Genomic DNA, 23603 nt, shown 5'->3' with positions numbered 1-23603 from the left:
CAAATCAAAATAAAATGGTTCTTGTAATCAGTGGGGCAGGGTGGGGTGGGGTGGGCGAAATGAAGTCAAAGTTAAATTTTCATAGATTCTAGCAAATTTAGTTACAAGTCAATTCATGGAACAATTTACCAACATGTATAAGATCTCAAGAATATTTTAAGTAAAAATAGATGTTTGGCACCATAACATTCACTTTCTATTTTTGAGTCTTAATGCTGACATATCATAGGAGCTGTTTAACCCTTGAGAGGATTACCCTTGTTACAGCGAAAAAAAAATGCTGATTTGCTTTATTGAATGGCATTTCAGTAAAACCAGTTTACTTCTGGGGTTCTCGCTGTATAACATGTCAGGTGAAATCCATTATTTTTGCTCCAAGTTCTCCATAAAGCAAGATCCAATTTCATGTGCTAAAGCATTCAATGCATTGTAAAATCACTTCAATTTCAAACACATTAAATTTCAAGCAATTTGGGACTGGAAATCTCTGATGGGAAAGGCTGGTCAGCGTGAGGGCAAATATAAAACTGACAGTGGTTGGCTCAACTACACAACTTGGGAAGATCCCAAGTAGAAACCCAAGTCCAAGCCAAGTTAGCTGTCTTAGCCAATGTCAGCAGGGGTGCTACATTTGGTCTCAGCATGCCAGGAAAGGAAGAATTTGTCAGAATTTCTGCATCAAAATGTCGGTTGAGAACTACGCTGAGATAAGTCTGGTTGCCAACGGATGATTCACATGTCATAGAGTTCTGGAGCCGGTTCCCCTGCATCCCTCTTCGGGCCACCACGTTCACACTGACTACCAAACACCCACTCACATTAATCCTATATGTTCCCATTGACTCCCTCCAGATTCAAACACGAGAAACAATTTACCATGACCAATTAACTTCCCAACCCGCACGTTTTTGGAAGGTGAGAGAAAAACAAAGCACCTGGAGGGAATGCTGTGATTACAGGAAGAAGTGCAAATTCCACACAGACAGCTCAGGAGGTCAGGGTTGAACCTAGGTCACTGGAGTTGTAAGGCTAGTTGCACCATAGTACTGCTTTCAATATTCAGATATTGTTTTCACAAGGTTTGTGCTGGCTTCTCAGTGCATCTTCAGTAGAACTGAGCAGGATATTCTTCAGGAATACATTCTCCCTGTTTCTTCCCCACTGCTACCTCTCTGACATGATCTCCAGACTGGATGTGATATTGGGCATGCAATAACTCAATGCCTCTTATAACATAAAACACAGATAATGGATACATGCAGTCCAAACATTTGCTCATCATTAGTGGTCCAGCCATGCTGGAATAAGGTGGATGTAGTCCTGGTGTCCAGTTTTACTTCAGTAAGGGGAGATTTGGGCCTGATACTTAAGAGGAGGTGGCGAGAAAGTGGAAATGTGAATGAAATGGCTTCCCCACCTAATTTAATGGCAAGATCTGATTAACATTTCCTTGTCTCCATTTCCCAGACCAGCCAACAAGTCAGATGGCTAAGGTTTCTACATTAAACTGCAGCCAGACAGCTAAGGTTGAAGGCTGGGGAAGAGGGCAGGGGCAGCTGAAGAAATAAAAAAATTCAAACATTCTCATATATCAACTCTCCCTGCTATATCCTCAAAGAATTCAAGCAAGTTTGTTGAACGTGATTTACCTTTCATAAAACCATGTTGACTAGCTTTGACTATATTCAGCTTTCCTAAATGATTAGTTATTTCCTCTTTGATTATTGACTCTAGCACCTTGCCAACAATAGATATTAGACTAATGTTTTGGACAAGAGAGTCACATTGGCTGTTTTCCATTGTTCTGGTACCCTCTGTAATTTAGCGAGTTATGAAAAATTTCAACCAGTGGGCCCACTTTCTCTGCAGCCACTTCCCTTAAAATCCTTGGGTGCAGGACATTGGGTCTTGGTTATTTGTCTGCCTTTAGCCCTGAGAGATTTTCTATTAATTTATTCCTTGTGATTGAGGAATTTGTAAAAAAAAAATCTCAATGTTATTTGAAATTAGCCTATCTCTTGTCTGAGGGATATTTGCAGTGTCCTCCATGGTGAAGACAGATGAAAAAAATTGATTTAATACATCTGCCATTTCTTTGTTTCCTGCTATTAATTCACCAGTCTTGTTCTCTAGAGGTCCCACACTTACCGTAGCCCATTTCTTCTGTTCTATAGATCCATGGAAACTCTCGCTGTCTGTTTTGACATTACACGCAAGTTTTCTCTCAAAAATCAAGTTTCTCCATCTCATGATCTTTTTAAGTCTTTCCCTGCTGGATCCCAAAAACTTCCCAATCCTCTGGCCCACCATCAGCCCTCCCCTTTTTGTATCCACTACTTTTCAATTTAACTTTATCCTTGACCTCCTTTGTTAATCACAGACTGTGCCACTTTCTCATGGAATCGTTCTTTCTAATTGGGATAAATTCCTGCTGAGCGTTAAAAACCAGCAGTTTCAATATCTGCCACTGTTCATTTACCTGTCTTTTAACTTATTTTCTCAATCCACCTTAGACAACTCCACCTTCATACCATTATAAATGCCCTTATTTAAGTTGCTCACCATCAAACTGCATCTGGAATTCTATCATATTGTGACCACTACATCCTAGGGGATCTTTAACCACAGGATCTCTTAAGCCTTGCTCATAATACATGACCAAATCTAAAATTGCATATTCCCAGGTTGGTTCCATAACATATTGCTCTAAAAGCAATCCCTGATGCACTCCACAAATTCTCCTTCTACAATACCCTTGCCAATTTGGTTCATCCAATCAACACACAGATTAAAATTGCCCATAACAACTGCAGTTCCCTCGATATTTCCACAGTTATGCTCTCCCCTATCAAGGTGTCACATTTTGGGGGCACACCACCTACTTCCATTGTGTCTTCTTTCTCCTGCTGTTCACGCTTTCAACCCAAACTGATTCTACATTACTATGCTCTGCCTCTATATCAACACTGCTCTGATACCTTGAAGAGACCAGAGAGAGGAAGAACGTCGGCATATGCTGAAGATTGTTCGTTGCTCCGTTCTGATACCTTATTTAACAAGGCTACCCCGCCTCCTTTAAATTTTGGCCTGTTCTTTTGGAACATTGTTCAAACTGGAATATTGAGCATCCAGTCCTTGTCCTCCAGGACCATCAGCAGTGCTGGAAAAAAACTTATTCTTCCACATGCCAAATCTCATCCCCCTTTAGTCAATAGGTACATTTTATAATGGAAATAAAATCCGGGGTAAGTGGTTTCATTATAACATTAAAATGGGTGGCAAACTGCATAGAAGCATTTCTCCTCATCTTTTCCCTGGTTCTTTGTCAATTTCCTGAACTGTTTTCTGACCAATACTCCTGTCAATGGATTGGGTTTCTCCCTCTAACATAGACTGTCATAACTATGAACACCTCATTTGATCTTCCCCAAACCTCCAGCTGGGAGTCAGTCAGTCAGTCACCCAACCTTCCATCAAAGCTGGAAGAGCATGGGTTCAAGTCCTAGTGGTTTTAAATCTTTTAAACTTTTATATCCCACATGATCAAAATCACTCAATTTCCTGAAGTCATCAACAGCAAGCTGACTTACCCACCTCAACCATTTCAGCAATCACCCCCACACCCAATACGGACTGTAATTGCCCCAGAGGCCAACTCCTGCATCCCTCAGAAGTCAGACTGGTGAAGGAAAGATACTTTGCTTTGACTGCAGGAAATTGGTCTTGCTCCAAGAGTCAGTGCTCCATCAGTCAGAACCAGGGTCATAATTTCTGAACACCTGCCTCTCATCTCCCTTAAGCCTCCCTTCCAGGTCACTACTACCTTAGCTTTCACACAACCACTCATTCCAGTAAAGCACCTCTACACCCTCTCCACAGCCTTCATAAAGTGTGGCACCCAAAATTAGTGCAATAGCCCAACACATGATACACAACTGGTATTTATAAAGGACTAACATAATTTGCTTGTGCATAGCACGCAAAAGCAATCATGGAATACATTTTGGAAACAGCAAACCACATTCATATTGATATTTAGGGTTATCAAACAGAGAAAATGTTTGAGACAATCCTCTGTTGCATGTTCCAACATCATTCTCTGTTGCATCTTTCACATCATATGTTAGTGATAATAAATCGGATTCTGATATCTGCTAAGCTTGCCATGTGGTAATATACATGCACTGAACTCTGTATCTGAAATTCAGTTCCAAGGAAGTCAATGGAAACAAACTTCAAAGTAGTATTGAATATTCATGTTACTACCTTTTCACATTTGAATATATGATTAAAGAAATAGGAATTTGCCTTCGGAGCTTACTTTTAATTTTCCACAAAAAAGGAGCTGCTTTATTCATCTAAGACCTTGAAGTCCACCAACTTGTTCTATAACTCCTAATAGTTATGAATGGAAAGATATTGGGAAGTAACAAAATCTTACCATACAATTCAATAACCATATAGTTATGGCAAGGAAACTGACATTGTGCTGTGTTAATCATGATTTCATTCACTGGAGAAGGTCACCTGCATTATTAGTTTCTAACTGTCAGTCCATAAATTAGAAGATTTTAAGATGTACAATGAAAAGCAAGATGGTTGCAGTTTGCTTTAAAACAATTTGAGATAGCATCATGTTGAATATGCACTACATCTTATAGATTAACAAATATCGAATCTTCATGCTGACTTTTCTGTTTTCTGAGCACATAACTGGGTAACAAGTGTGGGTCAACAATGCATTAATAGTTCAACAAAGATTTTATTCAATCTGCATTGAACATCTGAGCAAGCTTGTAGGTGGTGCCACAAGACTTTCTGTGTTTTACAGTTTGGTTTTGAATTATCACATGCTTCTCCATAACATTCCTGATGAAACAAATCATTGCTCCCCCTCACATGAAAGAGAAAGTATGTGTAAAAACACTTATATAATCAACACTTTTGTCAGATTCTCAGAACTGTCCTAATGGCAGCGGCTGGCAGCAATGAGTCTAGCATGTCACATGCAAAGATTCAGCGATCTGCAAAACTAAGTAATGGTGGAAATGCATTAAAAAAAAACTTGCATTTTTGATACATACCTCAGGATATCCCAAAGTTCTTTAATTTAAGACGCGCTTCTAGTGAGCAGTCACTATTGTACGATGGGAAACACAGCAGCCAATTTGCACACATTAAGAACGCACTAACAACCACCTGCCAATAACCAGGTAATCTGGTGGAAGAATAAAGATTGAACAGAACCAGGACCCCAGAAAGATTTCTTCTGTTAATCTCCGAAATAGTGCCATGGAATCTGGAACAGGAGTCTAGATTTCAAGCTTATCAAGTGCTGGACATTTGATTGGGCCGTCATCCATTGTAGTTCTGTTGCTGGGAATGGCTGCAGTGAGTGAAGAACCAGGCTCGATTGTATTTCAAGGATGGAGTGGTTTGGCAAGAGAGAAGTGCAAGAAGTACTAATAGATCAATATGGAATTTTTGCTCTGATAATAATGCTGTTATTATAGCATTTGGTGCTGTTGATAATGAAGGAAGAATCACTTTGAGGTGCAGTCTGAGCACATCCTGCCTTAGTTCCCCAGTCTTAACTTCTGCTGAATTCCTGCAAGGCCTAGGCTCCTAGCTTTAAATCACGTAGAACAGTACAGCACCATGATGCCAAATCTAACTAAACCTATCTGCCTATGATCCATATCCCTCCCTTCCCTACATGTTCATGTGCCTATCTAAATGCCTTTTAAATACTACTATCTTGTCTGCTCCCACCACCACCCCTGGCAGCACATTCCAGGCACCTACCACTCTTTGTGTAAAAAAAAAGTACCCTGCACATCTCCTTTAAACTCTCCCCTCCCCCCCCCCCCACCCCACCTTACGACTATGTCGTCTAGTATTTGACATTTCTACCTTGGGATGTAGACTCTGACTATCTACTCTATCTATGCCCCTCAATTTTTTTTATATATAAACTTCTGCCAGGTCCCCCTTCAGCCTCCAATGCTCCAGAGAAAACAATCCAAGTTTGTCAACCGCTCCTCATAGCTAATACTCTCTAATCCAGGCAACATCCTGGTGAACCTCTTCTGCACCCTCTCCAAAACCTGAACTGCAACCAGAACTACACACAATATTTCAAGAAGTTTTATACAGCTGCTGCAACACGACTTCCTGACTCTCATACTCAATGCCCCAACCAATGGAGCAAGCTTGCCATAAACCTTCTTTATCACTCTATCTACTTGTGTTCCCACTTTTAAGGAGCTATGGACTTGGACCCCAAGATCCCTCGGTACGTCAATGTTCCTCAGGGTCCTGCCAACATCTGTATACTTTCCCTTTACCTTTGACCTCCCAAAGTGGAATACCTCACACTTGCCCGGATTAAACTCCAGCCGCCCATATCTGCAGCTGATCTATATACTGCTGTAACCTTTGACAACCTTCTTCACTACCCACAATTTCACCATTTTTCATTTTATCTGCTGTGACATCTCTACACACTGTCCTGAAACCGTAATAGCTTTCATTGAGCAATTTCACTCTGTGCTAAGTACACTGGAACAACAAACAAATCCCCTCAGAGCTGACAATGACAAGAACACTGGGGTTTAGCCCATTTTGACAACCCAGTCTCCTGCCTTATGTAAACTCTCAATCAAAAACAGATGGCAAATGAACATTAGAGGGTCAAAGATAAAATCCAGAAACTGCACTGTGGGAGATCATTAGGCATTTATAAAAGAGCTCTTCTCTCTGTTTTACACCCAAGTCCCATGTTTTCATGGAATTTTCTTCCCTTCCAACTCCATAATTAATATCTCTGATCATGCCAGTGAAGAAATCGCCCCACTGTTAGAAACAACAAAACAACTATTCTCATGATGGTCATTATCAAGAACATCCACTGGGCAACAGAAAATGCACATTGTTCACACAATGGAGACTGGAGTGCTATATGTAAACATCACTATAAAATAAAAGGTAACAGGTAACACTCCTAGTGAATGAAATCTCAAAGTAAGAGAAAGCTTGTTGCAATGCTGTCTCGCAAAACACTTACCAGATAATAAGCCTCTTCTGTTTACATCCAGAGGCTTTGAGAGGTAATCCACTTGACTATCAATAGTAACTGGGCCTTGTGAGCTTCTTAGTGGTTAAAACAACAAACATGACAGGTTATGGTTACAAACAAAAAGCACACTTCAAAGGCTACATTTGTTCCATTTGAAAAAAACAAAAATCTTGAAACATTAAATGGCAGTACTTCACTGATGGTGCTGTACCTGTGAAGCAATAATATGGTGTAGTATACACTCAGCTGTAACTCGTCACATTGGTATGCATGCTTAGTGTAAAATGGGGAAGGTAACTCAAACCACATTTTCCCAGGATTATATTGTTAACATAGTAATGGACAACCACCCTAGTCATTCCCTGCATTATACACAGGGACTGATTGTTCAAATGCAAATATTTGGTCAATTAAGATTTTCTGGCATGAACCATTCCCCCAAGTAGAACCTTTTACATAGACGAAACCAGTTCCCTGATTCCAGTGCCAGTGAAGAAATCGCTCTTGCATTGTAAATGATGAAACAACATGACTATTCATATGATACTTTTTATCAACAGCATCCATTGGGCAAAAGAAAATGTGATCATTCTTCACATCAGAGAGACTGGAGCAAAATGTATGCTACAGAAGTTATAAGTATTTTGTTATAATCCTAAAGACGAGAGGTTGAGGGTGTTTGTACATTGTATTGATGCAGGTCGAAAGTCTGACATTTTTATTTCTTCACTCCAAACTTTTGCCATCCTCTTCCCACCACATGCTTATCTACTGACGGGTCAGGACAGTTGACTGCTAAAAAATTGAGAATTTAAAAAGTGTTCTCACTTTCTTTGCCAAAAGTGTGTCCCCAGTGTCAAACACCGTTCAATACACATTACATACATCCTCAACATATACAAATTCTCAGCAAACATTTAACGTATCCTCATAAATTCACCTGGGTCTAAGAACTCAGTCTAGTTATAGGTAATTTGTTTAAATTTGGTTCATCTATTACAGAACTATAGCTCCAATGTGCAACGGTTGTGCCACCGTTAGCTAACAAATTTCTCATGTTAGTAAAGTTCAGTTGTATTAAATAAAATTTGCAACGGCAATTGACTGAAGAATTTTTACCAGGGAAATGCAAACATACACCTAACAATAAAAGATTCCCAAAGGAGCTTTTCCAAATAATTGTCCTCTTAATGTCAATTTTCTTTTAACCCTTCCTGAATAGGTACCTGGGCCTTCTGTTGCCTTGCCCAAGTGCTCATCATTGTAAATAATGATATCGTCACTATTGTCACAGATGGCAAATAATAGAAGGCAGAAGGCAGATAATATCGTCACTGTAAATTGGTGCTTGGTGGTCAAGGTGGACTCAGTGGGCTGAAGGGTCTGTTTCCATTCTGTATTACAGGTGAGGCCAGGTTATGGTGCTGTGAGAACATCACATGATGTCTAAATGTGCACATGGCTCTTCAAGCACTGAACAACTATTCAGTGCTGATATAAAGTCTCCTTGATGAAGGCAACCCTTGGGTCAAATCCTATAGCACTGCGTCATGGAAACAGGCCTTTCAACCTACCCATTAATTCTCCCTATATTCCTATAATATGCCCCTAGATTTTACCACAAACTTACGCACCAAGGTTATTTTACAGAGGCCAATTGATTTACCAAAAATCCCAAAGATGTGCGGATTGGTAAATTAATCAGCCTCTGTAAATTGCCCCTAATATGCAGGTGAGTCTTAGAATCTGGGGGGGGGATTTGATGGGAATGTGGGCAGAATAAAAGCAAAAGATTACTGTAAATTGGTGCTCGATGGTCAAGGTGGACTCAGTGGGCTGAAGGGTCTGTTTCCATTCTGTATTACTCTACGGAACCAGAGTACCCAGGGAAACTCCACACAGTGACTGGTCAAACATGCAAACTCCATGCAGACAGCACCAAAGGTCAGGATTGAACTCAGATCACTGGAACTGTGAGGCAGCAGCTCTACTACTTGTGCCACTGTGTCCAATGTTACCTTTCTGTACTGGTAGATGCTCAAGGTTAGTTAAAATAATACTGCTTCAAAACATATACATATTTTTCACAATCATATGTTGACATTGCTCTTACTTTTTACTTCTCATAATAATCGGTAATTATTTTGTTGGATTGGGAGTAGAGTGGGACAAATGAGCTACCTTTCTGTCCTGCAAATTATATATATTTTTGTGAATGCACAAGTGATGCGCATTCACATCAAGGTGATTAAGTAGGTCAAATATCCAAACAATGGAAAGGTGTCAAAAGGCAACGTACTTGCCTTAGTCAAAGTCCCCAGTCTCCCCATGCTCCAAGTGTGCTGTAATTCACCTGCTCAGAGCCTTCCCCAATGGTGCCAGCAGCCCATTCCTACCGGTGCCAAGGGAAGGATTCAGTTTCAAGACTGAAGCTTCTCTATGGTCACTCAAAATGGGGAAGTGATCCCTTAGCATCACAATACTAGACTAGGAGACTCAAGCTTGCCAGTGTTTAACTATGCCTCTTTAGTAAGATTTGCTTGTAAAACGTAAATGACCATTGAGTTCCAATATATTACACAACCTTTGTTGAAAAGCTCAGCAATGCCAAACATATTATCTCAAGAATCAATGCATTTTTATTTGTCATAATAACACTCATCTTGGAAATAGTCTCAATCCCTGTGGATTAAGATATACAAAATTCAGCTACACTGGAAAATACAGCTGGACGAGTAGACAGAAAGAGTTTGTCAAGGTTGACCTTCAGTTAATATTGTGCAAGGACATTTAGCATAACCAGTTTTAACCCACACAATTGCACATGCTCCTGATGCCAGACATCTGCTTCGTCTTTCAAGGGAAAGAAGTATGTCAGAAATGAATGCTTGAGCATCACTAACTTTATTATTTTAATCAAGAATGTGAAAAGAACGACATCATCTTCAACATAAATGGGAAATAATTATACACTGGCTATTCCTCAAGGCACTGAATTTCAGAGCCAGACAAAAAGCACAAAAAAGTTTTCAAAGTTTACAGGACAGCTGGAAGCCTTTCACTCCACTATACGTGTGACGGTTCTAAGAGCTAATCCCACTAACCTGCGTTATCCAAAACAGATCACAGAAGAGGGAGTTAAATTTTCTCTAAGAGGCCAACAAAACACTGGCCCAAATTCCATTACCATTATACCAGGGACACTGTTATTAGTGACTCGGTGATTAATGATACAACATCATTATACATCTGTGGCAACCTGCATTTCATTACGAAACCATTTGGAAATGGATATGCTGTCACCACTGTAGTGCTAAAGCATCAGGATAGGATAAACTGGCTTAGAAGCTACAGGAGTCACTCGTTGCATTCTCTTGTTTTAAATTGATAAACACTATTCTGTCAGGGTGGTGTTTTGAATACCTTGTGTTACTGGAAACAGTCATACAGTATAGTGCGTCACAAATAAGTTATCTTGTTACTAATGGCAAAACAAGGTCTTAAGGGGGGGAATGATGCAGGATGGTGTTGGAGTATCAGCACATTTGATCCTCCATTCACCCACATTTCCATTTGGTCAAATGTGTAGCCTCCAATGAGCTACTTTTATCCACCTCCCAGGAGAGCTGGACAAGAACCACAGACTCAGAGGGAAACAAGAAATCAAGAGGGTGGAACAAGGGATTAATCCCTCATTCCACCCTCGTTGGTAATAGCGGTGAAAAATGAACAAAAATAGTTCTGTTCACTCACAAAAAGTTCTGTTCATTGATCCCCACCCAAAGATATGCTCAGCCACTAAAGGGAAAGGTCTCCATTTGTACTGCCAGTAAGTTTTTGGGTCTAGTTAAGAATTAGTTATATAAGAGTCTATCCCCACTAACATTTCACTACCCATTATGGTTCAGAAGGAAGACGAGTGACATGTTGCACTGCATTGGAGAGCTGGCCAAGTATTTGGTAAGAGAGTAGTCATGTGACTATCAGTGCTCACTGTTACAATCAAAGGAATGACAGCAACCACTGGAGAGAGATTATGGACACACAAGAGACTGGAGATGCTGGAATCTGAAACTCAGCAGGTCCTGATGAAGGGTTCCAACCTGAAGCATCAACAACTCCCCCACCCTCCCCCAGAACTGGCGCTTGAGTTCCTCCAGCAGATTGTTACTGGGGAGAGGACATGTGCAGTTAATTCAGAAGTCACAAGGAACACTACATTCCAGCCTTGCCCAGGGTAAATTTCCCCCAAATCAGCAATCTGATGAGGACTTTGAGCACTTACCAACTAATCTTGCCGCAGATAACACTGAAAGTGTTCTGCTTTGTTGCATGTGTAAGAACATTTAATGGCATACTAATCCATAATTCTTCACTCTAGTCTAAAAGTACTAATAAAATATGCACATCTTGTTATCCCCTCAAATGAATATCTCAAAATTCTACACATCAAAAAAAAAATCAGATTCATGCTTAATTGCATGCTTACACCCAACCTTTATTTCATGCTCTATAAAGTCTTTCAGAAGTTAAAAAATGTGTGTTTTGTACTTCTGATTTGTTGTCTACAAGAATTCTTCAATATGATTGGCTGTTCAACTTGCTCGATGGCTTACCTGTTGACGGATGCTAGAGACTGACATCGGGGAAAGGAGGTTCACGCCATAGGGACCACTAGGTCTTTGAGGTAAGTTGCAAGTAAATTTGTTTCACTGCTCACTGTAAAATCTAGGCTGATGTGCCTATGTAATTACTTATTAATACCTTTCAAGTTCACATTCTCTCCATGAAGTAGATGGATGTCTTTCTCCTCCGAAACACAATATCAAACAAGTTATACAAATATTTCCATCCATATTTTTCTGTTGCCTGTGACGACTATTTTCCGCACATATAACAAAGAGCTGCTGAGAAGCTGGAATAACTGGAGCAAAACCAATCCTCAAGAAACAAACATTACCCATTAAATAGATCAACAGAAAGATTTACCAGCTGAAGTTTTATCAAGAAACTAGATTTGAACTCCAAAACACAGAAACAAGACCAGTAAAGCAATATGAAAATTTTGCACAAGCATAATCCACTTCTGCCATCATTTAGAGAACCCAGTGTTTCATCCTTCAATTTCAATGAACTACACATTTGCCTAGACAAGGTGCAGTCCTGCTGCACGAAATACCATCAAGTCAAGAAATTCAGAAAACGTGCCAGATAAAATAGAGATGGCAGCAGCTATTGAAAATAGCCACATCTAAAACCAATTTCTTTAAAGGCTAATTACACATTCAGTCCACAGCACAATATTTCCACTGTAGCTTTAAAGGCTTTTATTAGAGTTATAATAGATTGGCATGTCATATGCTAGAGAAACAAAAACAATTTTGTCTACTTCTAGTGGTTTATATCTGCTTAATATGCTAATGCAAAACAACCAAGAGCCTGACAAAGGCTACTTAACATTTCTTCTGCTGAAGGGAAAGTTCAATTAACTAACAATAAAGCCCGAACTAATTTCATTGTGATGGTGCGAAATGTTACTTCAGTCCTTGAGCTGCCACATGCTTTTCTGACTGAAGTTGCAAACTAGGCATTGTTCTTTGTTCAACTGGTCACAAACCATGGCCTCGGCATTAGACCCCATCCTTCATCGTTGCACTGAGTTTCTGATGAGCAAAACATTTTTAAAGGCACTTTGCATCAGCATAGGCTCAGCTGCCGGCAAGAGGATTAGTTACCAAGAGCGTTAAAAAAAATTCAACAAAAAACAAGTGTCAAACTGCAAATAAACAGCCCAATATCCATGCAGTACTTGGAATGGGTAAATGAAAAGCCAGAATAATGCTGATGTTATAATCTGAACAACAGCAGACCACTAGACCCTCAACCTGATGACAGCTCCTTGGCTTTAAATAAAGTTTCTATTGTATTTCCTGCAAGGGCTTCATTAAATTTGAATTGGCTAAACAGCAATTAGGTGAGGTTACGATAAGCAAGTTCATTACTGTATTAACTTGCATAATACATCTAACATTTTAATCTTTATGCTACAGAAGTGGTCTGTTAAGTCAGATCTCACAAATGGATCTTCCAACCCACAACTGCACAAACTGGCAATTATGCGATCTGTTTAGGGCTTGGGGAAGAATAATCAATTAGTTTGCAAGCATTTATCTAAATTTCAATGCAAGAAGTGAATTATTTTTCCAGTACAAAACTTTTGAAAATGCTAATGGAAAACTTGGATAATGCAAAGTTGTTCGTCTAATCCTACAAGCTGTTGGTTATTCTTCCCAACACTGTGTAAGAATCATGTATAAGAGCAGGATGTGGAAAGTGGATGCAATCCCCACAATGAAGACAGTTTATGATCAAGCCACACATCCTGACAGCCAGCTCCAGCATGGCACTGACTGTCTGGACAACCAGACACACACCTGTGATGGGCTACAGCACGAGATATAGATTTACACCCAAATGACAGCTGCAAAAGCTACATTCACAGCATAGATAATAATGTTACTGCTCTGGTATCTCACGGTGATTACATCATTATTTAGGGCAGAGGGCATTGGGAGGAAACAAAAGGGTCAATAGTGACCCTGCCTACAATTTGCATACCAACTTGGGTCTCACTTAATATTAAAATGTATATTTTTAGAAACAGAGAAACTACTGATCATTAAGCACAACATGGTTTTTGTAAGATCAATTCAGTTATTCCTATTTCCCAACATGTTCATCATAACCTGATTTTTGTTTCCCTTCAAGTACTTATCCAGTCCCTTAGTGAAAGCCATGATTGCTCCTACATTCACCATCCTTTCAGACAGAGAATTCCAGGTCACGACTACTAGCTGTGTGAAAAAGTCTTTCCTCATGTTACCTTTGGTTCCTTTACCAATCACCTTAAATCTGTGCCCAACAGTTCTTCACCCTTTTGCTAAAGGAAAAATTTCAGTACATTTGTTTATTCTGGACCCTTCATGATCTCGAGCATTTCTTTCAAATCAACCAGAAACCCTCTGTACCTTACAACATTTTATAGAGTGTTCACATTTCCAGGTTTGCAAAGCTTCAAGCTGACAAAAAACTAATGAAACACAAGTCAGTTCCCGAGGCCTGAAGCAAAGCAGCATGAACTTCCTCTGGACGATCCTACTCCCCACTTCTGGTTTGTGGTGCATTTATACTGCTGCCTCAGGATGGATGCATACTCAGTCAATTACCTAACACAGTACAAATTGAACACGCATGTGAGTTATGGACGGGCACAACTAATCACTAACTAGGCTGTCAGTGAATTACTAGGTCAATTCATTATATTGTAGCCCACAGCCTCAATATGCATCTATTTATCACAATTTTTGCTCTGTGCACACTTACCCTCATCTAATGATCCCAGCTGCTCAGCCAGCCACAAATAACTGGTATTGACTGCCCCTCTGGCTGAAATATAACCCAATTTGTTTTGGATCAATACAATTGAAAGACGGACTGACAGTACGGCAGTCCAGTGTGTCGAGGTGTCACAGCTCAGAGGGAAGTATTGTGTTCATCGCTACCCCATTTCCCACATCCCGAGTTCTTGATCTGGCCTGGCCTCTTCAGAGGAAAGACCCTCACTGCAGAGATCAAATGACTGGCCTCCCTGAAGCTGTTTACAAAACAGGATCACAAATAAGAACTTTCCTCCAGGCAACTGAGAGAACATCAATAAATTCTTCATTGGTTCATTGGCTTCTCCCCATTACTGCCTCAATGGACAGAATACCTGGTCTCTGAAACTCTTGATGCTCTGCATTAGTTCCAAATTTATAATCTCACTGACAACTGACACAGGAGGCTTACACAATGCGTAGCTGAGCAAAGCAAACCTGGAAGGTCCATTCTGTAGTCTCCTGTGATTGTTAAATCAACTGGAACGGCAGCAAAGTGTGACAACTGATCTTAGTCTACCTGGTTGTGGGATAGACATTCAGTTCTGTGTTCTACAATCACTATCCTAGGACCTATCTGGAAATGTATATTTGGACCTTTGGGATGGGGAGGATTCAGCTCAGGTATGATGTCCTGTTTGGTTGAACTATGCCTGTGGTACTCTGAAAGAGCTATCTCTACTTAATTCTATTCCCCTAGACTTCCCCCAATACTTTGATTAAAAGATCTTCCATTGTTAAACAAGTATGCACTTTCCTTTCAATAGGTATTGCAGTTCCTACTTCCAGCACAGTTTCTAGTTGGACATTCTGCATCCCAATAACAGAGCAAAACATTTTTCCATCCAAGCTATGGACTCAGAGCCTTTTTAATCTTCTTCATATGTCCATCCAAAGTCAAACATTTTCCCATTTGTGATGCAACGTAAAACCCATTGGTCAGCCTCTATAAAATCTTGAGTCATACATGGGCTATCCACAAGCAGTGAGCAAACCGAAAGGTGTTGTGTGGTCTGTTGAATTGGTGGGGATCCTGAATTTGTATTCTCACTCTTTTACTGACACAATGACCAATGGAAATAGATTTTCCATACTTACCTCTCCAAAATCTTGTGGATCGTTTGATAAAACAGTTTAAAAAAAAACAATTTCTTGCTTAATTATTAAAGAGTTCCCAGCACAAAGAACTGCACTTATACGTTCTTACAACATTGATGGGAGCTAATTGGCCCATTAAGTATATGCTGGTTCCAAGATGATTCCCATCAGTCCCATTGTCACTTATCTCCATGCAAATATTTTCTCTCATGTGCCCATCGAGTTCACCACCAATCCCCCCCCCCCCCCACCAAACACCACTCCCTGCCACCCACCTACATTAGGGCAATTATTTACAGTAACCATTAATCTGCCTCAGCTGGGAGACATCACAGGAGAGAAGAGGGCAGAAACAGTCAGCAGAATACATGCCAAAGAAAAAGGACACCTAAATTTGACATAATATCTAAAACAAAATGGAGTCTTACTCTTTTAATGTCTACTACATAATTCCAATCCTACATCAATCTCTCTACCCTTACTAAATTAAAATGGGCCCTTTTTGAGATTAAATAAAGAGGAACCATTTCCACTGGCAGGAGAATTGGTTCAAAATGATAGGCAGAAGAAACAACATATTTTAAATGCAACAACTTCTTATGATCTGGAAGCTAGTTTGACTACAACTTTCAAAAGGGAATTGAATATACAGCAAAGGGGAAGATATACAGCTGGGTAACTTTCAAAGAGCATGAGGGCCAAAAGGCCTCTTTTTATGATGTGAGTCCACAAAATCAACTCAAACTTACCTTGCAAACAAAATCACTCTCTACCTCATTTCCCCTCCCCCATTCAAATTCTCATTTCAGAAAAATGCCCACTGAATGTATGCACCACCAAAAATGTGACTCATATGTCAAAATCAGCATTACTCCTAAAACCCAAGAGATCTGCTTCATGCCAATTACCACTCCTACTTACCCACCCTCCAAATGAGTAGCTCATCTTACATTGTCAGGAATTCTTGCGTCTTAATATTAATTATCAAACAAGCAACATCATCCACCAGTCAGTAACGCAACCCACTGAATGCATAGCACTGGCACTACCTGACTGCTGAAATGGGGAAATTTATGGAGGCTGTGACCACTGAGAGGCCCCTTAAATGTTTTCAGCTTAAGTGGAAAAAAAACTCAACATGGAACAGCAGGGAAAAGAATCACGCAGTTTCTGACAAATAAATGGTAAATTCATCAGTGGATCAGAATAAAAAGATCCAGAGAGGCAGCCTACAAAGATTTCCAAACATTAATAGTGCATCTCTGTTGTTGAGAAGGGAATACTTATCACAGAGAGAAAAAAAAAATCAGCACTCCAACAATATAACATTACTGATAATCTTGCCAGGCAGGCACAAACCTTCAAACCATATCCTGCTCTAAAACAGCTGCTACAAATCAGCACTCGGGTTCACATGATGATTAAAAACATAACTTTTTTTTATTACGTTTGCTTTTAGGTCTCTGTAAGTTTTTTTTATTGTTAACTCCCTGATCTGGAGAAGGTCCTATGAACTAAAGAGAGTTTGATTAAAAACAAAGACCCTTTAAGTTAAAAGAATTCCTTGAGGTTTGCGCAGGCAAATCAGACAACAGATTTATTCCAGTCCGCTTGATTCACTTATCCCAGAGTCAGCTAGAAACACTTTCACCCCTTGCAAATAACCTAGTCGAGGTATCATTAAAGACTATATGGCAAGCCCTCCAGTGGTCTTTCCTTCCCAGTATAATCCAGGCTCGTAGATACCTCTTCGCACACTGTCCCGGCATCAAGAAGGAGCAAAACTTTTCAAATGAACAAATTGCAAATTAAAAGCTCGGCTGCACAAAGAACGGAGAGCAACTACGGCGGAGATAGCAGCAGAAAGCTACATTAACAATCACGTTGTTATTTTTGTATCATTTTAGAGCAAAAGTCCCGGGTAACGGTTATTCATAACCTATAATTCTGCAACAAAGGGAAGGAAGCGTCACATTCCCAGCTCAGATTTTGACAGTCCAGTGTGGAGAAGTTTCCTGACTTTTGTGCGCGTACTCACAGTTAAAAGAGGGGGGTATTGGGGGAAGGGGTAGAAAACTGTGTAGGTGCCCCCCTGTCTATGTGCACTTACCCATGTCTGTGAGCTTAGAAAGGCGAAGTTGGTGGACGGTGGCGTCCCTTTCCTTTTGCTGCAGCTAGCTTGCTTCCTTGCTGGTGTTGAGCTCCTCTTTGCCTCTCTCACCCGAGGTCGACGTGCCTGTGCCGCGGCTCAGGGCTCACAGTAGAGAAAGAAAGTCTAGCTGACGTCAGGCGCCCTGCTGAAGAGAAGGATTAAATAAAGTCAGCAAAAGCCCAGCCAAGTATTGAAATGAGTGGGGAATATTACCAGGGTAACTACAAAATACTTCTTCAACAAATAAAACTGACAACCAGGATACCCAGCAGCACAATGGGCAAGGATTGCTGGCAAATGATAGGTGCCAGTCAGAAAGTTTAAACGCAACACAAATAATGATAAAAGCGGGAAAAAAACTTATTTTGGAATGCCTAGCAATAAATATCATACTACTGGATCTATCTAAGGCCAATTTTAGATCTTTAAAGTAACCATAATGGTGAACATCAATTTTACAGCTTTGCCCCTGAGATTGTGCAGATTCCACAGTCTCTACCCATTTCACCACAGCCAGTCATACTATTTCTAAAAAGTTGGCAAAATTTAAGATAATTCTTTTGGCAATAAAATCACAAAGTAAGCATGGTTTTGATGATTGTGCATGTGTCAATAATATATTTTAAATTGCGTATTTGTGCAAAACCTTACTTTGCCATTCTGGATCATTTTGTTCTCAACATTTTAATTATAAATTTCCATTTTTAACTTTTTTAGTTAGATAATACTTTTATATCTGTTCACAGGACATGGTTTTGATAGGTCTTTAGTTATTGCCTATTCGAATTGTGCCAGATTTCCAGGCTATTTCAGAGGGCAGTTAAGCATCAACCATAAGGGTGGGTCTGTGGTTACATTTAGATCAGACTGGGTAAGGATGAGAAATGTCCTTCCTTTTCCTGAAGGGCATTAGTCAACCAGATGGGTTTTTATGACAACCTGGCGGTTTTCACGCTTCTCATTACTGATGCTAGCTTTTTTTTAATTTCAGATTTTTTTCTGAATTAAAATTCCTCAGTTGCTGTGGGATTTGTACTTCTCCTTCTGGATTATCAGATCATTTGTTCAGGTCTCTGGAATATAAAGTCTACAGCATAACCATTATGCTACCATTCCCTTGGTACAAGAAACACTACTTCTCTACTGCCCATTAATACTTTGAGACCTTGTAGTCATTAAACTATAGAAGTTTCCAACACAGGAAAAAGCCATTTGATATGTTACATCCTTGTGGATATTTTGCGAGAACAATCTAATGTTATTCCCACATCCCATGTGCACCCTGCCCTCAAAAACTTAAGTTTTTCTCTTTCAAATATACAGTACATCTAATTGTCTCATTTTAATTATTCTCCATGGAATTATTTTATGGTCCAATATTTCCCAAAATAATTATGTTTCAGTTAACCTCTCACTTTGATCTCTTGGTGGGAATTTTAATGCTCTAAACATCCTTATTCACTTGACCAAAACCGTTCATAATTTTAAAAATAAACAGCTGATCTCTATTTAGCTTTCGCTCATCAGGTGTAAGAACATCACATATTTCATCTGTAATCGAAGTTGGTTTTCTATCCTTGATATCAATCTGGTGAATCATTTACATGAACAAAAACATATTTATATAGAGTGACCATAACATTATAAACATTCACAAATAGGGGCATCTGAAGGAATTTAAAAATTATTACTTTTGGAGGGGAACTTTAAGTAGACGCATGCACAAATGTCCTGAACTGATCAATGAATGTTGTGAGTATGTAGGCAGCAGGGGGAGAAGGGAAGGGGAAGGCCCTGCTGCCTTCCCCTCCACCCATCACCCCAACCTCCCCACCTAATGCTATCACAAGGCATTTCACTGGAGTGTAATTGGTCAAAATCTTACAGTAGTTGCAAAAGAGACACCTGGCCAAGTTATCATAAGCTTGGTCAAAGAGACAGTCACTTTAAATATGTCTTAGTGCTATGGGGAACTGCACAGAAGAGGAGATGAGGTCTGGGGCAGATCAGTCATATTGAAAGGTGGGCCATGTTTGAGGGGCAAAGTGTCCTACTTTTTTAAGCTCTTATGTTTAACTTATGTCTGGCACAAATCTGTTGTTACTTCTTCAAAACACAGAATTCTCCTGGTGCTTTCTCGACATGGATTCATCCACCTACACTGACACTTTCAGAAAATTAAGATTTGATTCCAAAGAGATACAGTTTATTCAAAATATTTCCGTTGAGTTCATATTCTCAATGTGTTTTTCCTCAATATATTGCCTCACACATGCACATTTAATTGCATCTTCATCCAATCTTGCACATTCCATTACCTTGCCCACATGCCTCTGTAACCATTTAAAGATTTCCTCACATGTCTGCCAAGCCACTTATTTATGTTCCAATTGGCATCCCTTATTTGTACCTATTCTAGTGTAGTTTTGTCTCTATTTTATATTATTTTCTTTTCTTCCTCCAGTAAGTTTTTCCTTGTCAATGTGTCATTATCTGGCCAAAAAGCAAGATAGATGGTCTGACACAGTCCTTCACTAATGCTAACTATCCTGCAATGGGAATGTCTCACCCAGATGTTCTTTCCCTTCTCCACTGCCAAACCTGTCCTTGGAAACTTACCATTAACAAAAATATAGACCAACATTTCATTATGCTCCAAAGGACATTTTAAACTGCATGCAGGAATGCTGACCACTTATTCCCTCTGCAACCATTGAGCTAGAAGGTGAACTTTGAAAGAAGGCCCAACCAATTAGCATATCACATCTCATACAGACACCCTAATTTAAAATTGACTTGAAAATTGAGGCTCGTTATCATGTCCTTTGGGAGAAGGGATTTTGTTTCATTATCTGTGGGCATCAGGGAAATTATGTATATAACAATAATCTGCATCCCGTTTTGGTCACACTACAGGAAAGATGTGAAGGCACTGGAGAAAGAAAAGAGGAAATTTGTAAGGATATTGACAAGATTGGAAATTATTAGCTATGAGGAAAGATTGAATAAACTGTGGTTATTTTCTTTGGAACAGAGGAAGGTTAGGGGAGATTTAACTGAGGTGTATAACATTATGAGGGACCTGAACAGAGTAAATAAGAGGGATGATGAGAGTAAACTAGGTGGGTGGAAAAACAAGGGAGAAGGATTAGAAATGAGAAGAGGAGAAACCTTTCACCTGTGTGAAAGGGTTCTGGAGCTCATTGCCTGAAAGGATGGGAGAGACAGGAACCCTAAAAAGAATTTGGATGTGCTTTTGAAGAGCCATGACCTGCAGAGCTATGGACCTGGTGTTGGAAGGTGGGATTAGGTCGAGGAGCTCTTTCACAACCAGTGTAATTGTGATGGGCTGAATGGCCCCCTGTGCTATAATTTTTTTCTTGATTTTTTGATTATTTAAGTAAATAAGAAATAGGAGATGAAATATGCCACACAACTCCATGAGCCTGCTTTGCCATTCAATAAGAATGTGGCAGATCTGGTTGTTGGCCTCAGCTTCAGTTTCCTGCCTATTTTCCATTAGCCTCGATTCCCCTTCAGTCCAGAAATTTATCCCAGCCTGAAATACACTTAACATTCAGCATCCACAACATTCTGGAAGAGACAGTTCCAAAATTGAGAAAAGAAATTCCTCTTCATCTCATCCTTAGGATTAAAACCTCTTAAGTTTACATAATGATATTAAATGAGTATAAACTAGAAAATATTGTGCATAGCCTCGAAAAATGTCACAATAATACACCAAATGGATTCATCTTCTTTCATGGATTCTCATGTTTAAATGTGGTAACATAGATGAATGAAAGACTTTCAATTGCATTGTGCTTCTCCTGATCTCAAGATGTTTCAACGTGCTTCATAGCCAATGAAGCAGTTTTGAAGTATAGTTAGTATTGTAATGTGAGAAATGTGACACACAATTTCTGAACAGTGGGGCCTGCTGTACTGCATTGTGATGAACTGTTGAAGATATCAATTAGTAAGGTCATTGGAAAGAATGACCCAGTTCGCCTATGATTAGTTTCAACAGAGGCATGGTAGAGCAGATGAGCCTGACCAAGGTCTTGTGCTCTAATCATAACATTGTTACTTCTGAATTCGAAGTGCTAGAAATAGATCCTAGTCCTTTAATAACATTTCTAAGTCATGTGGTGACCTCCAATGCTGTTTTAATTTTTTTACCACTTGGATGTCTAAATCACTTTGGTCTTATACCTCTTCAGTTCTTTATTTTCTAAGGTATAGAAGATATTTAATTTCCCTACCAAAGTGTATCACCTCATATTCATTTGCCATTTACTCTCCAGTCAGTGGGTTTTCTAATATATAACATTGCATTCTTCCTCAATGTCAGCCACAATCTTTACCTTGGTATCATCTGCAAATTTTGATATTGCATTACTTATTCCCAAGTCCTAATCATTAATATGAAGTATAAATAAAACCATTGCCTGCACTGGAACAATGCTTTCTGCCTTCCTCCAGGCTAACTAGCTGCACTTTTAAAAGAACTCTCTGATTTCTATTTTTTAGTCAATTTGCCATTTATTCAGCTATTTTTTCCCTGATTCCTCAAAACAGATCCTTTAGTGGCTTCTTAGGTTCCAAACATATGACATCTACTACATTACCCTTACCAACTATAACTGTAATGTCTTCAAAGAATTCTGGCAGGTTGGGTAAGCATCAAGATTGCTTTTGGAATCTATTCTCAGTATTTATAGATATGTTTTCCATCTCTAGATACTTTTCTGTAACTTTCTTTTAAAGTATAGGTTCCATTTTCTTTCCTATCTCTGGGATAAAACTGACTTGTCTATAATTTTCATTGTTAATTCACCCTTCTTGTCTATAGGAAAAACATACATATTAAAAAAAGTCAGTTCAGTCAACTGAAAATCACCTTGTTTGAAGCAATAATGTAATCTTTGTACAGTTCCATAGTTATAACCAATATTATAATTCTTGTGCTAAAAATTTAATCATGGCATTAAAACAAACTGAATTTTGTATGTCACAAGGAAACTAAAACCAACAGAGGAACGTTCATTTTTCTTCACTAGAGCACTAAGATTGATTCGGGTAGACTGTGGATATTGATGTTAGCTTTAGTTCCCATCCAGCTTTGGTATCCATGGCAACACAGAGTAGGACAGAAATAACTATTAGTAACTCTGACTCGGGATAGTTCTCTGAAGCTCAAGAACTGGGTGGACAAAGGATGAGCTGCATTATTTAAATGCCATTTAAGTAGAAAAATAGAAGTAACAATATGCCATTCAGGAAAATAGAATTTTTATACTAAAAGTAAATCAAATGTTAAGGAAATGATCATTCAATTCATTTGATGAATGAATCATTAAGTATGGAACTGAAGCAGGTTTCAAGTCTTCACTGGTTTTGCTGATTTTGGTTTGTACAAAGTGTTTCTCGAGACAAAGGACATCAGTCCAGCTTAAATATACAAGACAGTCTTTTCTTATAACTGAGACTTATAACACTATCAACCTCCTTTGTAGCTCCAGTTGAACAATAGGAGGTAGCCTCAGCTCTTCAAGATATTTGACAAGCAGACATACCAGGATGCGTGAATTTGGTTCATAGAATAATTGTGGTGTAGACAATCCAGTGAGCAGTCAGTGGGTGGTGTGGCAATGGATTGTATTTGGTATCAGTAGTACGTGCAGCAATGTATAAACCAAGTGGATGATAATGTTACTATTTGTGAGTGTGATGTGGGTTGCTGATATACCACTACGGTGTATATGGTAATCAAGAGTGTGTGATGAATATTAATGAAGTGCTAAACTATGAGTGAATGGTCTGGCGATATCGTATG

At 39.4% G+C, this 23603-nt stretch overlaps 1 protein-coding gene across 2 annotated transcripts in view; it reads right to left on the bottom strand.

Annotated features, from left to right (window-relative positions):
* Nucleotides 1-17894, bottom strand: part of LOC127569991 (proteolipid protein DM gamma) — a 145624-nt gene extending 127730 nt beyond the window's left edge. Inside the window, exon 1 of one of the 2 annotated variants that reach the window (XM_052015141.1) lies at nt 17723-17894. In XM_052015141.1, the coding sequence (XP_051871101.1) occupies nt 17723-17726 (4 nt within the window). In that variant the 5' untranslated portion in view covers nt 17727-17894. The remainder of the gene's footprint in view (nt 1-17722) is intronic. The other variant, XM_052015143.1, reaches the window with a different exon arrangement.
* Between the last annotated feature and the right edge of the window lie 5709 nt (nt 17895-23603).

Source organism: Pristis pectinata, chromosome 4 (assembly GCF_009764475.1).
Source record: "Pristis pectinata isolate sPriPec2 chromosome 4, sPriPec2.1.pri, whole genome shotgun sequence".
NCBI classification, from domain to species: Eukaryota; Metazoa; Chordata; class Chondrichthyes; order Rhinopristiformes; family Pristidae; genus Pristis; species Pristis pectinata.
The sequence above is the reverse complement of the archived record's forward strand: the minus strand, read 5'-3'. Positions and strand labels throughout refer to the sequence as shown.